Source organism: Drosophila virilis, chromosome 2 (assembly GCF_030788295.1).
Source record: "Drosophila virilis strain 15010-1051.87 chromosome 2, Dvir_AGI_RSII-ME, whole genome shotgun sequence".
Taxonomy (NCBI): domain Eukaryota; kingdom Metazoa; phylum Arthropoda; class Insecta; order Diptera; family Drosophilidae; genus Drosophila; species Drosophila virilis.
The window spans coordinates 4,451,664-4,471,747 of NC_091544.1; the positions used below are offsets into that span (position 1 = coordinate 4,451,664).

The following is a 20,084-nucleotide window of genomic DNA, read 5'->3' on the forward strand; positions in this document are numbered from 1 at the left end:
CCTACCTGTCCATGGACGTAAGCTCTACTACTTGTTGCCTAAGCCAAAGCCAAAGCCAAACTACCAAAGACACCTTTTCAATTTTTAACTTGAAATTATCTTTCAAGTTGAATAATTTTTTCTTAATTTACTTTTTAATAATTAATTAATTGATGGTTAAATTAATTCTGTAGCAGAGTAATCCTCGACAAATAAAAATTGTAAAGATAATAATTTTAAAAACTATTTCCTTTCATATTAGTTAAGGTGTCAAAAGAGACCTTTTGGTTGAAACCTTGCTGGAAATAGTGTTAATTAATATTAATTATAATATTTTAGAACTTATACCCCTTTTGAACCCAGTTAGCCACGTCTCTGTCCGATGGGAGGGCAAACCGAATAAAACGCAAAATTAGATCAACATTAATAAAATTGAAAGTGAAAAAGCTAACCTCAGAGATTAAACGAGATGCGAGATTTTTGTTCTAGATGACACATTTTTTATTTTTAATTGCTTCCCATTAACAATCAACATTTGGATTCATTTATGTTGGACAAGCAGGGAGAACAAAGAATAAAAATAAAAAAACTATGAAATGTTCTAATATAAATAAATATCAATTTTGGTAGTTATTAATAATCGCACGCCGAAATTGACACTGCAATGCGGTCGTCTATTTAGCTTAACGGAAATCACCGCGTTGATAGTCGCCCTGGTGACGTTGATTGTAGCCGCCGCCGCGTCCGCCGCCGTGGTAGCCGCCACCGCCACCTCCGCCGCGTGCCCCAGCTTGAGGATTCCAGCCAGAGCCCTGGACACGTCCGCTGTTGTTAGTCCATTGCTCTCGTTGCTGCTGTTGTTGATATTGGTACGGCTGTTGGTTTTGTTGTTGTTGCCAGTTTGGAGCTCCACCACCACCGCGTCCACCACCTTGTCCGCCACCGCGACCGCCTCCGCCACCCCGTCCGCCACGGAAGTTGCCACCACCACCACCACGGCCTCCGCCACCACCTCCAGGTCCGCCGGCACGCTGCTGTTGCCAGGAAGGCATCTCTGGCGGCGGTGGCGCGTGCTCATTGGCGCGTCCACCGCGATCCGGCACATTGCCAATCACATGTTTTTCTATCTTCGAAGCCGTATTCTTGCGCACATTCGCAGAGCTCGTCTTCTCAATAATCGCTAAATCCGCTCGCGCCGCCAGCAGCGCCACAATGTTGGTATCATCTCCGCCATACTGGAGCTTCTCGATCTCCTTGAGCTTGCGCTGAAAACGATCTCCAATCTCACCCTGTCGCTTCTTCATGCTTTCGGACCATTGAAAACTTTGAACTGTCGCTTCCAAGCGCGTTAGCATCATTTGTCGGCGCAGATTGTACTCCGCATCCAGATCTCTGTGCATGCTCTCCAAGACACGCCACTGAGCATCAGTCAAGGGCTTATTTGTACGCATCAACGGCTCACTGATCACCGCCGGGCTCGTCTGCTTCAGTCGCTGTTCCAGTTTGGGCGTTAGACGCTCGAACAGTTGTTTTGTATTGATGTTTTTTGGCAGCTCGCCGAGCTGCAGGTCTGCCGTCAGCTGAGTCACCGTCTCCTGTAGGTGTGACTCAGTTTTGGATTTTTTACTGGGCGGCTCGGCGGGCTGCAGCTTCAGCGACATCTTTGTGGCCATAAGCTCCGATGTGAGGTAATCTAGCAGATGCAGCAGTGAGGTGCGCGTTTGGAAACGTTCCGACATGGGCACCGCTACAAACTGGCGATACGGGCAGCCCAGCTCAGTTAATAGCAACGATAGCTCAAATGCAAATTCATTGTGATCCTTGCTGCTAGAGGCTACATGCTCGTCGGTCTTTCGCAGCACATGCAATTGATCGGCTAGCCAATAAATCACTTCGCGCAAGTCTCCGCTGCCAATGCCGCTGTCTAGGGCTTGGCACAGAGTTTCCTGCTCCACTTTTTTGTACCCAAGTGCATCCAAAGAATCTATGATATCTAATTCGAGATCCATTGCCGGCTACTTTCTTTCCTTATTTTCCGGTTGTTTTCGTTTTTTCTCCGGCTGCCAATTAAAGTTTTTTGGTCACACTAGTTCATATGTCATACTTAACAGGGGCTGTACATAACATTTTCTTAACTGTTATTAAAACCGGGTCTGGCTGTTTATTCGGTTAATAATTTTAAAAGAAACCTGGAAACTTTTTTTTTTGAGTTATTTAATTTGTAGTTGCTTGGTGTTAGACCCGAAGATAAATAGGGTCCCAATAGGCTCGCTTTTTTGCTGAACCTATCTAGTATTGCATTAAATTACCCAATAAATTAAAAAATTTACAATTTAGACTTACCTTGCTAACAGTGCCAAAATGAGTAGAGTATTATAACGACTAAGAGACGAGTAAATTGTGAAAGACCATTTACCAAGGTTTTTTATAATAAAAAATGTTCAGCTTGCTATGAATTAAGGAATATACATATAATTAATTAATTTATTATAATAATATTATGATAAAATACTTTCATTATTTTGTGTATAAAGTTTATATATAACAAAACTTATGAACTTGTCTCTATGATATTGAACAATACTATTTACTATATATTGAAAGCAAACAGGAATTTATTGCGAATCATATAATTCTGGTACAATTACATTTTATTTGGGTCTCAAAAACCAACTTTAAAAGAAAATGATGCTAAGTGACTGATGCTTTCTTAACGCATATTGCTAATTTGACACATGTCGTGTTTTAGGGGCCATTGATGACACAAAGGTAACAGAAACGAACTAGTTGAACTAGTTGGGCTTGTTCGTTCGTTCAGCCAGTCGCTCAATTGAACATATTCATTCCGAACATTTCGATACAACTTTACCAACTACTTATACTTGAGTGAGAATATTAATTAAAAAGCTAATATTGCTTTAAAAATTGTGTGCCATTAATAGGTAAAGAGAATTGTAAAGTAAATACAATAATTGAAATTGTGCACGATTCAAATGTGCAATGTAAAGGATTCCAGATTGAGATCTACGCCCAATTTGGCAAGACCTGTGTTGTTGTTGTTGGCTTCAAACACAAATACCAGTGTTGGCCAGTTTAGCTAACATCACAAGCTAAATTGAGAGAAAATCACATCAAACTATAGTCAAGTAACCGGATTCAGCCTGAAAATGGCTGAATTATCAACACTGATCAACACTGAAGAGACACTTTTCTGATATTTTGTTTGCCGTTTTCAGTGAGCTAAAAACGTTGAACGCGTACGTAGACATTGATTGAGGCGAGCTGCAACAAGTGAAAGCCAATTACCAGAAATGCCGCCCGTTCAGTAAGCGAACCAGCAGAACATTTCATTGAATCGAATTGAATATTAACGACATTACATCATCATAACGCCCATGTGTGGTCCAGTGCAAAATGTGACCCAAATATTCGCTCGCTTCATTCATTTATTTGGTCAAGGTGCTGCCTAATCAAATTGATTAAAAAACTCAACGTAAAACGCACTTCTAATGCAATTATGCATAACATTATGGTTTTTGTATCTGTGAAGCAACTGCAGGGTGTTTTTGTCCGCACAAGTTGCATTTTTCGTGGTATTAAAGCACCAGATGTTTACTACATCGATGACGTCATGGCAACATTCAAATTTATTTTTAGACGCCGCCGCCGCACATTTCAGTATCTGTGTGTTGTTTACCTATTGCAATATGTGTGCCTGTGCGTGTGTGTGTGCGCGTCTTGAGTCTGTTGTTGTGGCGCGCAATTCAAACCATACAAATCCATCGAATCCATTTACTGATCCTCCGCACAACCGCAACGCTTAACGACTGCACTTCAACTGTCTACACCCGAACTGCAAAAGCCAAAGCTACTGCCGACTACATTGCCAAACTCAGTTCACAAGGAATGCAGAGCTTTTTGTACATTCGTCAGAAATATGATTCAGCAACGTCAACAATGCTTGTTCGCTTACTTGATAAGCCAGCCACACAAAGTGTTTGTCCCCCAAACGTCTCCGTTTCCAGTTGCCTTTCTCATACGCTGCCCTACAGTTGTGCGCTTAAGCCCCATCATCATGATGTACTCCAAAGCTGAAGTGTAACTGCTTGCTAATCGAGTGTACCCTCTGTATTATAGTTATGCTAATCTTTAACTGTTCTTTTGTGACCTTGCAGAGTCCAAGCCATCAATATGTCGCTGGGTGCAATGCATTGCACGAGATGCGCCGACGGTTTCGAGCCCACCGAAAAGATTGTCAATTCCAACGGCGAGCTTTGGCATACGCAGTGCTTTGTGTAAGTGCACGATGTACACTCCCGGCATAGTAAATTGTCATCATAAGGAATATATGACGAAACGAAGAGATGCCCGCCCTAAACAAATGGGCGTCATCATGGGAGAAGTCACAAATTCAATTAGTTGACTGTAATGTAATTAAATGTCAATTTCTAATTCGTTTGCATACTTTCCTTTTCACAGCTGCGCTCAGTGCTTCCGTCCGTTTCAGGATGGCATTTTTTACGAGTTCGAGGGACGCAAGTATTGTGAACGGGACTTCCATGTGCTATTTGCGCCCTGCTGCAACAAGTGCGGCGAGTTCGTTATCGGGCGTGTTATCAAGGCCATGTCCGCCAGCTGGCATCCACAATGCTTCCGCTGTCAGCTGTGCGCCAAAGAGTTGGCCGACAGTGGCTTCATACGCAACCAGAATCGTGCGCTATGCCATGAATGCAATGCCAAGGTGAAGGCCGAGATAACAGGTCGTTATGTGTGCCAAAAGTGTCAGTAAGTGGACGTGTTTTAAAATATTTTTGGAACTGCATACTAATCCACAATTCAACAGCGGGTTGATTGACGAAGAGCCATTGCGCTTCCGGGGCGAAGTCTATCATGGCTATCACTTCAATTGCTCGGCCTGCGGCATAGAATTGGATGCTACAGCGCGCGAGGTCAAGAGTCGCCCGGGCCTGGCTGCAAACGATATGGTGGATATATAGCAATGCTTGCAATTTGATAATTATTAATAGTATATACATGTTTTCATTTCAACAGAACGAACTGTATTGTCTGCGCTGTCATGACAAGATGGGCATTCCCATTTGCGGCGCCTGTCGTCGACCAATTGAGGAGCGTGTGGTTACAGCGCTGGGCAAGCACTGGCACGTCGAGCATTTCGTGTGCGCCAAGTGCGAGAAGCCCTTCCTGGGTCATCGTCACTACGAGAAGCGCGGCCTGGCATACTGCGAGACGCATTATCATCAGCTCTTTGGCAATCTGTGCTTTGTGTGCAACCAGGTCATTGGTGGAGATGGTATGTTAACTACTGCACTGTTCGTACATCCATAAATGACACCTAAATTGTTTCCCCTTCAGTTTTCACCGCTTTAAACAAGGCGTGGTGCGTGCATCATTTTGCCTGCTCCGTGTGCGATATGAAAATGACGCAGAAATCAAAATTCTACGAGTACGATGAGAAGCCGGTGTGCAAGAAATGCTATGAACGGTTTCCCAACGAACTGCGACGTCGCTTGCGCACCGCACACGAGATGACCATGAAGAAGAATGTCTAGTGGATGAGCTGCAGCCTCGAACTGGCCAGCCTTCCATCACACAAATCTACACCAAAACGTGTTAAGTCAAAGTGCCTTCTGTCGTTCAGCACAAACGACCGCTTAGTTCTCTGTTTGTAGTTGTCCACTTCTAACATTCGATGTTAATTCTCGAAACTAAAAACTTGTGCCTTTCTTCACATTTCTGTAACATTGTAATTTTTGTTGTACTGTATTTCTAAACAAAAGCGTGTATTGTCTTGATAATGCTTATCTTTTAATTGTAGCTGTTAACAACGGCAAGCATAACAAAACAAATTATTGTATTGACAGCTGTTATCTAATTGAATTTTATTTATATACATGTTTTTAAAATAAAAAAAATTTAAAAAGCATGCGAACCTAACTGGTATTTGCTTTTTCAATTATTTATTATCTCCCATTTTTCATGAGCAATAAGCAAACGGCTCAAAATTCATAGCAAAGACAAGAACCAGTTATGTTAACGCAAATGCAAGTCGCTAACGCAATGTTCATCTTCTGTTAAATTTGATAATATATCGAAATTAAATTTCGACTGTTATGCTAGCTGTTAAAAAACTTTTTAAATTTTTCTTTTAAATAACGAACTGTTTAATTTGTTAAAGCTTATTCCAATTTGGAGAGTAAACGTAAACCAGTATAATTTAAAAAATAGATTTAACTTCAAACATTTTCTAGAGATATAAATGTCTAATGTTAAAATAACAGTGCTTAGCTGTTATGTACTGAGAATTTGTAGAATACAAATAGCTAAAGAAGCTTTTTTTTTTCTGTATGTAAGTTGTTATTATAATTATAATGGAGTACGGTTCGTTACACTATTCGTATATATTTTAGTTAGTTTGGTTTTGCCTTTATAGCCTTTGGTTACAGCTACCTATTTTCAATGACTTAAGCCATTATTTTCTGCACATTTTTCTTCGTCTCTCTGACCTCGGCGCACAGTTAATAATTTTATTGATAATTGGCTGCCTTAGACCTGCAGCAACTGGCAATGCAATGTCTTTATTCGTTCTTGCCGCATTCAGTTGCAATTTATAGCGTGCATTACGGCAGACAGTTTAATTGAGCATCGACGTTTATTAATTTGTCCCGGGTCCAAGCGAAGTTGGCTGCAATTTATCCAAATCCCTTGGACTCATTGCATTTCAACACGTTAGGCAATTTCACTTTTTCGACTGCCACAATGAAGCCCCAAAAAAGCTACGCACATTAATTAGGGCCCTTCATTAGACACATGCCCATCAAGGCAGGGCAGGGACCAGGTCCAGGACCCGACCCAGCAATGACGAGTGCGCCGGCGGCCATGTCCAGAGACGCAGCTCGTGCATTGTATTGCCAGCTTTATGTAATTAAGCCAGACGCGCTCACAATTTAAATTGCTGCCGGGCCGTGCCCATTCCTCATACGCGTCTCTCTCTCTCTCTCTCTCTCTCTCTCTCTGTATCTGTATCTGTATCACGAATTGGCAATTGAGCTGGCCGAGCTGGCGCAATTTGCACAGAGCCGAGCTTCTCCACATCCACATCAAGATCCAGATCCTCAGCAGCAGCATCGTCTGCGTTTGCGTCTGGGATGCGACGTTCGCTCGTCAGCGTTTGAGCCAATAATTATGGTTATTAATCGGCCAGAGAATTGGCTGCTAATTTGCAGTTTAGTTACAAATTCTGGCCGCCAGCGTGCAATTACTCGCTTAAATTATAGCTTCAAAATAAACAAAACGCCGCAACGCCCGAACGAGAGAGAGAGAGAGAGAACTAAGGCCAAAAGTTGGCAAGGCAAAAGGTCATGCCGTATGGCAGAGACGACGCACATTGCATTTTATGTGTTTGCTTATCAAAGCCATCAGAGGCTACGCTGCTCATCAGCTAATGATGCCGGGATTCATGCTGCTGCTGCTGCTCCGGCTGCTGCAATCAGCGTTCACCAGCTGGACTCAATAATTAGACGGCCCAGTGCCAGTCCTGGGCGTTACTCAATCATGGCCTGATGGCACAACCCCCAAGACGTATCTATCGCCTGCGCCGGGCAGCACGATCGGTGCAGCTACAACATAATTTCCAGAGCGCTCGCTTTGCCTGATCCCTTGTCCAATTTAGGAGGCGCTCGCATTTCGCGGCCACGGCAACACTTTTGCTCAGCCAAATCAAATCGTGTGCTGTTTATTTAAATAACCATAATTTAGCAGCGCTTCTCGTCGATGGGGGGGTAGAGTAGGGATATGAGGAGGGATTGCCCATTTATTAACCCCCACACACACAGACTGCAGCAGCAGGCCTGATCGTGGCGAGCGTTTCAGTTTTATGGCTGATCCGTTCCCAATGCCCGGCTCCATGAATTTTCATGCTTTTGTGAGAACATAAAAATTCAATTTAATATGCTCTCGACTTTGAGTTTGGAGCGGGCTGCGAGTAGGTTTTTAGCGGGAAAACGTTTTGTCTACGGGCAGTCCAGTTAATGAAAATTTAGTTCAATCAACGTGTATAAACGTGTTTGTATCCATTCAGACAATGTGGCAAAATACTTCAACATGGTTATGGGCTATGTCACTTTTGTTGTAGGTGTTGATTGGCTGATGAAAAAAGATCCAATGATCTTCGTTGATATTGTCACTCTGATCATTTGGTGAAAATTAAGACAATGTGTTACGGTTACCTACAGCAGAAGGTTGAAGACAATGTTAAAAGAAAATTTGATCATAACTTTTCAATTATATATACAGACGTATTAAATTTCCCTTGCCAGTCACTTATTTAAGAAATAAATACCTAATAGTATTGAATTTGGAAGAAGAAATCAATGGAGTGAGAAACCTAAAGTGGAATAGGCGAGTGAGTATAAACAACTCGATATATGTGAATCAATATCTGTAAGCCTTTCTTGCTTTCATGAAAATCACATAGAAGGGCACTATTTTAGAGGAAATGAGAGCAATCGTGAGAGAGGGAGAGCTAATTTCACCTTTAAGGCTTCTTATGCAGTTCCTTATATTTAATATAAAATCTTATTGTTACTTAAGGCCATGAGAATCTCATAGAAAGGCGCTCGTCATTTAAGAAAGTCTGTGGCAGATTCAAAGATATTTGCAGAGAATGTCTAAAAGTAAGAAGTACCTTTATCGTAAATAAAGTAAATTTGAGCTGAATATCACATATGAGATCGAAAGTTTACCAATTTATGATATTTATCAATATTAATCTCCCATAAATGGGCTATTTCTGGTTGGTTATGTTTGTGGCATCCTTATATGGTAATTTATGGCATCAAATATTGCTCGCATTCTTCTGATATTAATGTTATGTTTATAAATAGTTCAAGTGTTTGGTGCATAACACAATAAATGCCATTATTAACGATTTATGATCGGGCTAACTGCAACAAAATTGGCCAAGTCGCGACTCCGGTCCGCTGGTTCCCGTGTCCGCTTGGGCGCTCAGCACGTCAGGTTTTAAAAAAATGAGCTTGTTAACGCTCCATGATGAGCCTAGTTAGTGTCCGTTGTCATGATCTAAACCATATAACCCGAAGCATTGAATCGATCGATAGTTTGGACGGTTGGTTGCCTGGGATGCATGCTTGGTTGGATTGGGTTGGAATGGGTTGGATGCACACTGCACTCCAGCAGAGGCCGTCATTAGAGTTTTATGCAAAATTACAACACGATAACACGTAATCATTAGCGATGCGCAAAATCGCTGCCCCAGACGGTGTGAGCAAACAGTTTGAGATGAAACAGCGATAGCAAAAGCAACAACAGCCATAGCTAAGAATATTCTAGTAGGAAATGCCCGACTAGCAGATACCCACAGATCTAAACTTCCTTCTAAAAACAAATACACATACTGCTATACTTTTTAAGCGGAAGGCATTTTTGATTCAGCTCGGGGTCCGATCTTTCTAAAAACGTCAGATCTTAAATGTAATTAGCATAGAAAATTGTGCATATACCAAAGTTTAAGGCTATATATATATATATTTAATTTCCTTTTTTCCTGCTGCGGCTTCTTCTATTTTTGACCCTATACTATCTATGCGAAAGACATTTTTGAGCAGGCTCGGTGCTTATAGTCCGATCTTTATAAGATAGTCAGCACTTAAATAGCCTAAGCCTAGAAAATTGCGTGTTCAAGGTAATGTTTATTATTCATTTTTTTAAACTAATGTCTGAGTCTGTCAGCAAGAATCCCAGTCATAAGAAATCTATTCTGATCGATTTTCATCGATCATTTAGAAACTGGTTAAGTTATCGATGATACGCTTAATATTTCTAGTCTAGTAAGCTTTAATAGTCTCAGAGATTGATGCATTCATACGTTTGCCTCGATTCACTTAGCTGTTATTGCTCTTCTGTCTGTTACATACATTGGCACATTAACAATATACCCTATGTGCCATTTTGTAATGGGTATTAGAGCAACAACAACGGCAACAACAACTTCAATTTGCAGTTTCATTATCAAACGAGGCAAAGAACATAATTTGACTAAGGCCAAAACATTTGGCAACGTCTACGTCTACGGCTAAAAGAGTCCAATTTGCAGTTGTTCTTGTTGTTGTTGTTGTTGTTGCTGTTGCTGCTGATGTTGCCAGGGCCCAGGCTAGTAGTCAGTCTATCGATCACGTTTCAAACTGAAAGGCACGACCATGACGACGATGTGGCTCCGATTATGGCCACGCTTGTTGTTGTTGTTTGTCGTAGACGCCATTGTTCTATCAGCGGGAGTTGGGTGCACGAGGTGGGGGTGGGGGAGTCGGGAAATGCTGACGGTTTAGAACTTTTTATGCAATTAATTGCAACAGTTTTGCGGCTGGAATGCGCTTGTCTGTCCGCCCCATCGCCCGCTGCTGCTGCCGTTCTAACCACTTGCCGTTAATTTAAAAATTGTGCTCACGTTCTGGCAATTTGCTGACCACCCACATGCAAATGCAAATGCAAATCAGAAACAAAAACAAAGAAAAAGCCACCCCTCACCTGAATTCGATTCGTGGAAAATTAGACGCCAGTTACCTGCCTGCCTGCCTGCCTGCCTGCCCGGCAGCAACAGGCCGAGCATTGAGCATTTCATTTGCCAGTTGCAAGTTTGTATTGAGCCCGCTCTTTGTCTAATTTGACACTTGGGGCAGTTGCACAATTGTCTTGCAGGCGGACAGGTAGTGGAACACAAGGCGCCTCCTTATGCATACCAAGAAGCCGGCGCAGTTGCCGATCCGTTTGCCTTTCCGTATTGGAAAATTGCATCTGGCAATGGGTGTTAATGCGAGTGGGTGGATTGAATGATACACATACATATATGGCTGTAATTGCATGTGCACATTTGTTTTATGCTCGCTTGGAAATGGTTCTTAAGCCAAATTGGCTAGTTGTGCCTCGAATATGCAGCTAATGGAGAGGCAGAACTCGCAGGCCAGAGCATAATTGTAGTACAATATTCACTGATTAAAAATAGTATGAACTATAGTAGTAAAGATGTTAATTGGATGCAACCTAATAGATTATTAAGTAACACACTTGTTCTGTCAATCAATCAATCTAAAGAGCTTGATCAAACAATTCTTCCAATGCGCCAACACATTTCCAGCAGCAACAGTTCACGCTTTGGGAAACACTTCACAAATTGCATGCATTTAAAAAATGCACTAAAAACGAAAATTCATGACAAATTAACAGAAGAATAAACCACAAAACGTCAGAAGCCAGTTGGCAGCGATCGAAGCGAGACCAGAAATGCCCAACCCAATCCACGACGACGAGCTGGCATTGGGTTAAGCTTCCTTGTATGGCTGTCAGTGCTAGTCCGTGGACATGCACACTGGCACGTAAGGCGTCCGCCAGTTCGCAGTCGGCAGTCGGCAGTCTGCACTGGGAGTCAGAGTCAATATATATTCGAAAAGGAATTCCGCAAATAATTGCGGAGCGGCCACAAACTTATGGCAATTGTGTGCCGGGCGGCCGCCGTCGCATACATCACGTGCAGGAGCAACTCGCAACAACAACTCGCTGACTGAAGCAGGCAAACATTTCGAATGCAAATAAAAAATCACGCCAATAAACTAGACATTGCGACGGCAAAGGCAAAGGCAAGGGTCGACGGGATCGGGCGCGGGTGCGGTAAAGGCAGCAGCGACTGGGACGCAGGCGCAGACGAAGAGTCAGACAACGACAACAACGTTGTGGCCAAGACAATAGCAATAGCTGCCATGGCAGCCCACTCCAAATCCACGACGTCATGATGTCTCGCTGGGATTTGGATTTCAGCAGCAACCGCCCAGCCCCTTCGACCGTTGCGTTGAGGCGATCGCAAAATTGCATACAAATCGCTTGTTTGGTAAATTTAACATAAGCGCGTCAGTAGCGCCTCTGGTCCGTGTGTTTGTGGCGAGTTTGGAATAACTTAAAGCCAGAGAATAACAACAACAACAATAAGAGGCAGAAGAGCAACATTGGGGCGCGGGCTTATCGTGTTCTTGTTAAGCTGGCAGTCCAGCAGTCCGTCCGTCCGTTCGTCCGTCTGTCCGTGCGGCTTGCCGCTCCTGTCTTGTCGTGTAGCCATCATGTAAAACGCATTGGCCCAGACCAGGCCTGGGCTGCTTCTGCCTGGTGCATCCACATCGCCGCGCCTGTTGATCAGTGTCGTTCCCCGTCCACGTCGTCGTCGTCGTCGTCGTCGTCGTCGTCGACGCTGTCTTCTCGAACTCAGTCAGGCGTTTGCAGGCGGCTGCAATTTGTTTGAGTTACGGCGCTTGTAAGCACACTTTAAGGATCCATTGTATTCCAATCAATAAGCCGGGCATGACAATGAGACACAAACTACAAGCCCAGCTCCCATTGAATGTCACCCAAGTGTGTTCAAGTGGAGCGCCGTTTGCCGCCGCTCCGTAAGACCTGGCCTAGGCGCAGAGCTTGGATAATATGTTCGGATAATTGTTGAGGTAGAACAACAGAAATTTCATACTAAAAATAATGACAAAAATTATATAACAATAATTTGTCTTATGATCGTAAATTGATATTAAATAAAATTACAATTTAGGAATAATTTCGAGTTTAGAACTAGGAACCAATTAATAGCGGGTGATGGCGCCCGGGCAGCGGCAAAAATTGTTAGCAAAACATTTCTTTTTTTTTTTTTAACACTTTTGAAAAGTTTGTAGGTTTCTCAAACAGTTTTTGCAGTGCTCGAAAACAAAGAACTAGTTAATTTTGACTGATTATCCCCAATGGGGACCAGCTCTTGGATTAAGAGCAAAAGTTAGCTTTATCTTATATTTATATGATATATATACCCAACATTATTACGATATTTGCACAAATGTTGACCCCATCGACATACATTTTTAACAAATCCTGGCCAGCAATTGACTTCCAATTAAATGTGTCAAGCAATGCAGTTGGAAGAGCAACAACAATACGCAACTCGTTCAAGTCGCAAGTCGAATTCTCGTTTTCACATTTTCTGAGCTTCCATGCAAATTGCGCTGCCGAGTGGCGCATGCCCGGAGCTCAAAAGGAGCTTCGCACTGTGCGCTGCATTTCATTAGCATATCATATATATATATATATATACTTGTTGCGGGGGCGGGGTGACAACTTTACAACAACAACAACAACAACAGGGAGTTAAATTTATGTGCAGCCATGCAGCCGTGCAGTCGAAAGGATTAACGAGGATTAGCTCAGCTTGGCAAGCTGACCAACTGACTAACTGACTCGCCGGCTGGCCAACGAACTGGCCCAAACGCATGTCGAATGTGGTAGGGAGGGAGCTGGACGAGTCGCTACCGTTGATGGCATTTACGATAAATTTACGCAAGTCATTTGACAACGCTGTCGTCTGGCTCAATGGAGCGTTGGATGCTCATCATTATAAGTTGGCTGAGCAAAATATGCAAAGCAGAGCCATCCAGGGAGACAAAAAATGTGCTGGTTAGAGTTGAGTTGACATTCAGGCCGCTGCAGGCTGCCAAAAGTTGTTAGCAGTTGGTAAAAACAAACAAAATGTCGCACATTAAGCGGCTGAACATTTCTCAAATGTCACGTATACGTCATGTGTGCCGCAGACATCATCAGCAGGCGCAACAGCAACAGCAGCAGCAGCAAGCAATTAATTAATCCTGCACTTGGCCGCAGCTCTGACTCTGACTCTGACTCTGGCTCTGGCTCAGACAACGTTCAGCTAGAGGCTGTTAGAGACCCACGTAAAAGACCTGCCAGGTTAGCCATGTCTACGTCTCCATTTGGCCAGCTCGTTCCCATTCATGGCTCAGTCACTGGCTTATTAAAACGTGTCTAGGAACAGGTGAATATAGCCACATAAATTACCACCTCTTCATTAGCTGTGTGCGTTGCGGCCGACTGTACAGTGGTTCAAAGATTCGAAAAATGCTATTCGTTCAATAAAGAATATTTAACTTGAAGATACTAAAATACTAAAATTTAGTTGCTATTTTCTATAAACATTTTATTAAATTATAAAATACAATTGTGTTGAAAAAGAAAGTTTCCTAGTAAAGTAAAAAAATAAAAAATTATATTTTTATATTATAAATAAGTTTTTGTATTATATTTATTTCATACAAATTTTCGGTAAATTGTTTTCTATTCCAATTGGCATTCGCTTCCTCCAACTGCTAAATAATTTCTTATTGGCATCGCGTCTTGTAATTTAAATGGATTTATACCAAGGTTCCCGCTGTCGTGTGTTGGTTAACTTAAACCTAAGCCCATTGCCAGTGCTGAGCAATTGACTTACGAGCGCGTAATGGAATTTAATTTCTTGTTAGCCAGGTTAACTGCCGTTGCAATTGCATCGAGATAAGTCCTTTATGCGGACGTATGCGTGCCTGACCCCATAAGCTAAGTCAGCCTGGCAGCTCACCTGTCAGTTGGCCAGGCCCAGGCCCAGGCTCAGGTTGAGCCTCTACCGGGTCGTTAGTGGGCCGCTTTTCCTGTGACACACTTCTGGCAATTAGTCATGGAAAATCGTGTAGACGCCTTGGCTGCGTGTCTGGCAGCCATTGTTGTGGGCATAGCGTCAACGCGGGCCTTTGTAATTTTAATTACTTCCCTCAGCCAAAGAGTTATTTGCGTAGAAGGACGCAGGATTTGCACACCAAATGAAGGCAGATTGTTTTACAACATAATTAAGCGAGCTTGTTGTGCCTTACGCACTCAACATGCACCTCCGAATCGCAGTAATCGAATGGCTAAGGATTATGGGAAATATGGTGTCGTTTGGTCGAATTATGAAGTGCAGCCAAGTGCATGTTTTGGGCATGTTTTGTGATAGGGGCAGCCATTCAAAAAAAAAAAAAAAAAACAAACGTTGCTCATAAAAACGACGAACGCCTCTGTCATTGTGCTAAAGGCTCAGACGCTGGTCGGGCCACAAGTTTTTGCGTTCCTGTTTGCAACTTTATTTCCATGCCCAGAGGCGCGAGAACATCGTACAACAACAGCAACAACAACAAGCAAGTGCTCTAAACGGAAGTACACGACTAGGAGATACTCTCGATTTAGCTGCGAGCTGAATAATTCGAGCATCTTTCTGTAGGCTTATAAAGCTAATCCCCCGCATATTATTTTCTTAATCCTAGATTATGTTGTTTTTTGGTATATCATATATAATCTTATAAATATGGTCACAAAAACCTCATCTGAAAATCGAAAAGTCTATTTCAAGTCTATAGCTCTTAGAGTCTATAGAACAGTCAGATATGGCGAAGATCAAGAATATATATACCTTATGGAAACGTAGAGACCTTCTTCTCGCCTGTTACATACGCTTGCATAAAATCATTATACCCGCTTCAGGGTTGACAACAGCAGCAGAGCTATGTACCGAGCAGAAGCACCGACAACTGCAACAAGTCAACAACAATTCGACACACACTTGCCAACTCGGCTGCCTGGTGTGAAAGCGTGTTGCTGGCTTCGTACCCTTTCCCTTTCCCTGGCCCTGGCTCTGGCCCTGGCCCGTGCCCGTGCTCCTGGCTGCATATCCCTGGGCCCGCTAAAGCGTTCAGCATCGATTCGTTATGATTGCATGTTAAATGGCTCCCGCTGAGTTATTACGAGACAAAATCCTTATTTATCGCTTTCTGATTTATTTGTAAACGATTTTTGCGCCCATCTCGTCCTTACAAACTCTACGCGCCTGTTAGCTCTGCCCTGGCCCATTGGCCAATGGCCCCATCTTGATGCCAATGCGTTGTTTGCTCTGAACGCCAGTACTGGCAGCACTATTTCTTAACCATGGCTATTTTTACTGATTTCAACGCCTTTTTTATGGGCGCTCACTCGGCAACAACATGCGCTGCCAACGAAGAGTTTCGTGTTCTCCCTTCTACATTTGTTTGTGGTTCATCCATTGAGACCAGCTTATCGCCAGCTTGTTGTTGTCGATTTGTGCTGTTCCTGGTGGTGTGTGAATTTGTGGCTGCTTACTTAATTTTGACATATTTATTTTTATGTTGTTATGGTCAAGTATTAGGGCAGAGCTCATATTGCTTCCCCATCTGAAATCAGGTTGCATTCAAACTGAGCAGGTTCAGCTCGCTTTCAATTGAATTTTTGAATGAGTAAAAAGCTGGGTCAGTTGTTTATTAAACTAGAAGACACATCTGTTAACATAACACGATGAAAATCGCATAGAAAGGCGATTTTTGATGTACGGAGAGAGTGAGAAAGACAAATATAGGGGCAGAGCACTAGTGGACGTGGGAGTGAATAAAGTGCGACAAAGAAAGAAATAGAGATAGAGAGAGCGAGAGAGAGGGGAGAGAGAGCTAATAAGTGAGATTGGTTCCGCATATTAAACAAATTGAGAAGTTTAGGATATAAAAAGTGTAAAAAGAGGCATGGAGACATGGCTTGGGAAAGAGAGAGTGAGAAAGAGAGAGAGAGAGGGAGAGAGAGAGAGAGAGAGAGAGAGAGAGAGGGAGAGAGTTGCGGTTCTTAATGCAAAAAAAAATAAAATGAAACTTGGGACCATTAAATCACATTTCTCATTATATGTTTAATTAAAAAATAAATAAAAATTGGAACCGGTTTACGACTCTTTCTTTTAATTCCTTCGGATTAAGTTAAGTTTCAATTGAAGTAACAAATGCACACCATTTTTTCGCATAAGGACTGTGATTGACAACTAACAAGTGTCATAACTCAATTATATGGCCGCCGTCTTAGCTTGCAATAACTTTATTATGTTTATTGGCCAACACAGGCTTGGCCATAATGCTGTTCATTAAATGCCGTTATGCGTCCCCTTGTCTTCATAAACCAATGTCACTCAATTGCCCAATTGCTCCACAGGCACACACACATACACAGAAACACACACTCGATTACCCCGCAGCCAGTCCAATTCGTTATGCTCAGGAATGCAGTGAGAGAGTTTAGGCTTGGATTGGGCCAATGCGCTGTCCACTGGTTAAAGCCAAATGACCAAAACGTCGTCAACATCGACGCCTTCCACTGCTGCTAACAATCGCTGAGCCAAAAGATCGGAACGGAACGGAACAGCCGCCGCGTGTTTGGCATGGCTTATTAAAACGCAAACGGCTTTTTACGATGCGCAATAAATTGGCGATGCTTTTGGCCGTGTTGCTGTATGCAAAAGGAGCTTCAAACAAACAAGCCAAAGCCAAAGCAGCAACGACAACGACAACACGAGGCCAACGCTTATGGCTTAAATTAATAAAATAAGCTTTGTCAGACAATTTACAACGCGTCTTCAGCGAGCAGATTACGAGCACGCGGACACGATCCAAAGAGCCAAAAGCCAGCCAGCCAGGCTGGAGTGGACCCTCGACTGCTGCTGCCTGTCTGTCTGCCTTGGTTCTGGCCAGTTAGATGAACAGCGAGTGGCAGACTGAATGGGGGACAGGTGAGTGTGTTGGTGGAGGTGGGGAGGGGGGGGTGGTCTGGTGCACCTATAGTGTATGTCAGGCTGCGGTGTTTGTTCGTTAATTAGCGAACATATTTCGTATAATCGGTGTCATATTAGTTATAAATTGGATAAAAGCGCAAAACGACAACTTAATTAATTTTAAATTCCAATTTATAAGCAACAAAAATACAATAAAAAAAATATATATATACGAAACATAAAATGCAAAAGCCAACAGCTTGTTGTCTGTTGTCTGTGTTGTCGATGATGGTGCCGCTGATAACGATTATGGAACCGCAGCCAACCAGCTAATCATGTGCTCGCATAGAAATGCCCAGCAATAAGCCGGGCAGACAAACTGCAGCCAGTTGTGCCATACCACAGCAACGTCTCCCGTTTCGCAGTCCCAGTGCCCAGTCTCGGTTCGAGTCCGATCCACAGCTTCATTTAAATTTTTGCAGCCCTTGCCCATTTGGCCGTACCAATTCCGAGAATTCACTGTAGTTGTTGCCTCTTGGTTTGTGGCTTTGCTGTTGTTGCTTCTGCTTCTGGCTTGGCTACAATTCGATTAGGTCGCCGGCTTGGGCCACGTCCAGTCTGCAGTTGATATATTGCCGCGATCGGCGGTGATGATCATTTTGTTCAGCAGATTGCGTTTCGATCAGCATCAACTGTAAATTATCTTATAACTTAATTCATTAATAAATTTATGAATTGCCCGTTGTAAATTGTTGAAATTTATTGGCCTCAGTTGTGACATTGAAAAGGTTGCCCAGCTGGCCCCTTCGATTGCATTGTCTAGTTTTCTGTGATAAATTCGTGTTGTGGGCCGGCAACGGCAGATCTTTGCGTTTCTCTCTGCTGCCTCTCGGTGGGTTGTTATAAATTGTTGGATCATTTGTCAGCCACTTTTTAAATGCCTCTCTCTCTCTCTCTCTCTCTTTCTAAGACGTTGTAATTAATGTGGCATTTAAAATTTAAAGACGATTTACTTAATTCATTTTGATAAATTTCAATTATTAAGTCATCTTCATCTCCATCTCCATCATCTCTGAAGATACGTCCAACAAAGTCCCCTCTTTGGTTTGGTTTGCTGTGACTGTTTTCTGAATGAACACGACGTCGAATACATTAAGGCCCATCGATTATGAATGGCACATTTTTACCTGCCTAAGCATCTAGTTGCTTTGAAGTTGTTTTAAGTAAGCTCTAGGTTAGCTTATAAGCCGTTGTTTCCCTTGCAAATTGTTTGATTTTGAGTTTCACACATAAATCAAAAAGGGAACATAAATCCCGGCACAAATCTCAAATGCTTTTAAACTTGGTTATTTAATATTACTATTTGATTTTAATTTAAATATTGTTTTGTGTAAATGTAGGTAATGTAGGTACTCATAAAGCATATAAATATTCTTCCACGGGACAACGAACTGAGTCGAGTTCAGCCAAGTTTGTTCCTTTACAATAATATTAATAATAATTATAATTACAATAATAATAATATTAATAAATTGATTTTTTTCTTTGGCGAATCATATAGAAAACTTTTCTCTTGATTAGCCCTATTTTGTTTTTCTAGCCATGCCGTTAAATGCAACTAAGTTAGGCCAAATTACATGAAACGCGAATCCTTCCAAGTTCCATTAACATTCCTGTGAAATTCAGCTAGGCAACAATGCGTGGAAAATACTAAACGTATTATGAGAGAAGCAAAACTGTTTGATTATTGCGGACTGATAAGTTGAGGACTCAAAAGCGCTGACAGCTTCAATCGCAGCTTCATTGAGCAGGGAGAGATAGAGAGAGGGAGAAAGAGATGGAGAAAGAGATCTTTTAAAGTGGTTGCCGCATTAATTTTGCTAATCCTGTTGCGTTGTTGCTCAGGATGATGATAATGATGATGCTGATGATGATGATGCTGATGATGGTCATGACTGAAGCGAACTGTGAGGGAGAAACTGAGACAGCAGCGAGCAGCGATCAGCTCAATGGTCATGCCGACTGATTTTATATGGTTATATTTCTGACTTTTGACAGCAACAAGGCTCGTTTGTCGCCATGGCGGCAAAGTGTTGTTGTAGTTGTTCTTGTTGTTGTTGCTGCTGCCGTTCCCAAGGAATGCCAGCCTGTTGTCGTTGTCAAATTAACACACAATGCGCCAGCTAATACATTATACAATATGCGAGCCAGCCAGCTCTGGCCACATTTCCCAGAAGTTATAGACACTTTTTGCCCAACCAATGAGCCCCACATATCAAGTGCAATCCAGCTACATACATGTACATATATCAATAGCTCGGCCGTTCTGTCGCTCTGCCGCTTGCTGCCCCTCTCGCTCTGGGCCAGTATCGTAAATTATATCAATCGTGTAAGTAGCTGCCAACATTTAGGAACAATTCTGTTAATCACTTAATTTATGCGGCTGCTACAAATCGCAACCTTGTTGCATGCAACAGTGGCCAGGAGGGCGAGGGCGATGGGCGAGCTGCAAGCTAATCCTTTCGAATAGTATTGTGGGCTTGGACCTTGGCTAATAAACGATCATTTAATAAGCGTTTTAATGCCAAATTTACGATCGTTTTATTTGCATAAATTACCAAAGTTGCCAACTGTATGCACATTAATT

General features: G+C 42.5%; 2 protein-coding genes across 4 annotated transcripts; one reads left to right on the forward strand and one right to left on the reverse strand.

Annotated features, from left to right (window-relative positions):
- Positions 1–509: 509 nt before the first annotated feature.
- On the reverse strand, positions 510–2,079 carry LOC6629570 (protein FAM98A). The gene has a single exon (XM_002054817.4). It carries the CDS (start codon positions 1,986–1,988, stop codon positions 663–665), a length of 1,326 nt encoding a protein of 441 aa, XP_002054853.1. The 5' UTR covers positions 1,989–2,079; the 3' UTR covers positions 510–662.
- Positions 2,080–2,794: 715 nt separating this feature from the next.
- On the forward strand, positions 2,795–5,795 carry stck (LIM zinc finger domain containing stck). Of its 3 annotated transcripts, XM_070206900.1 has the most exons (7): positions 2,811–2,921; positions 3,216–3,304; positions 4,155–4,274; positions 4,459–4,764; positions 4,823–4,964; positions 5,032–5,290; positions 5,353–5,795. In XM_070206900.1, exons 2-7 carry the CDS (start codon positions 3,291–3,293, stop codon positions 5,547–5,549), a joined length of 1,038 nt encoding a protein of 345 aa, XP_070063001.1. In that variant the 5' UTR covers positions 2,811–2,921; positions 3,216–3,290; the 3' UTR covers positions 5,550–5,795. The 3 variants fall into 3 exon arrangements, with proteins under 3 accessions (XP_015026829.1, XP_070063001.1, XP_002054852.2); XM_015171343.3 differs by lacking the exon at positions 3,216–3,304 and having other exon boundaries at positions 2,795–2,921; XM_002054816.4 differs by lacking the exons at positions 2,811–2,921; positions 3,216–3,304 and adding an exon at positions 3,687–4,077.
- The last annotated feature ends 14,289 nt before the right edge of the window (positions 5,796–20,084 follow it).

Excerpts from the sequence above, each read along its gene's own strand:
- LOC6629570 (XM_002054817.4), bottom strand. The coding sequence starts at position 1,988 with ATGGATCTCGAATTAGATATCATAGATTCTTTGGATGCACTTGGGTAC.
- stck (XM_002054816.4), top strand. The coding sequence starts at position 3,917 with ATGATTCAGCAACGTCAACAATGCTTGTTCGCTTACTTGATAAGCCAG. Across the intron at positions 4,765-4,822 it reads TATGTGTGCCAAAAGTGTCA|CGGGTTGATTGACGAAGAGC; the intron begins GTAAGTGGACGT and ends ACAATTCAACAG. Across the intron at positions 5,291-5,352 it reads CCAGGTCATTGGTGGAGATG|TTTTCACCGCTTTAAACAAG; the intron begins GTATGTTAACTA and ends TTTCCCCTTCAG.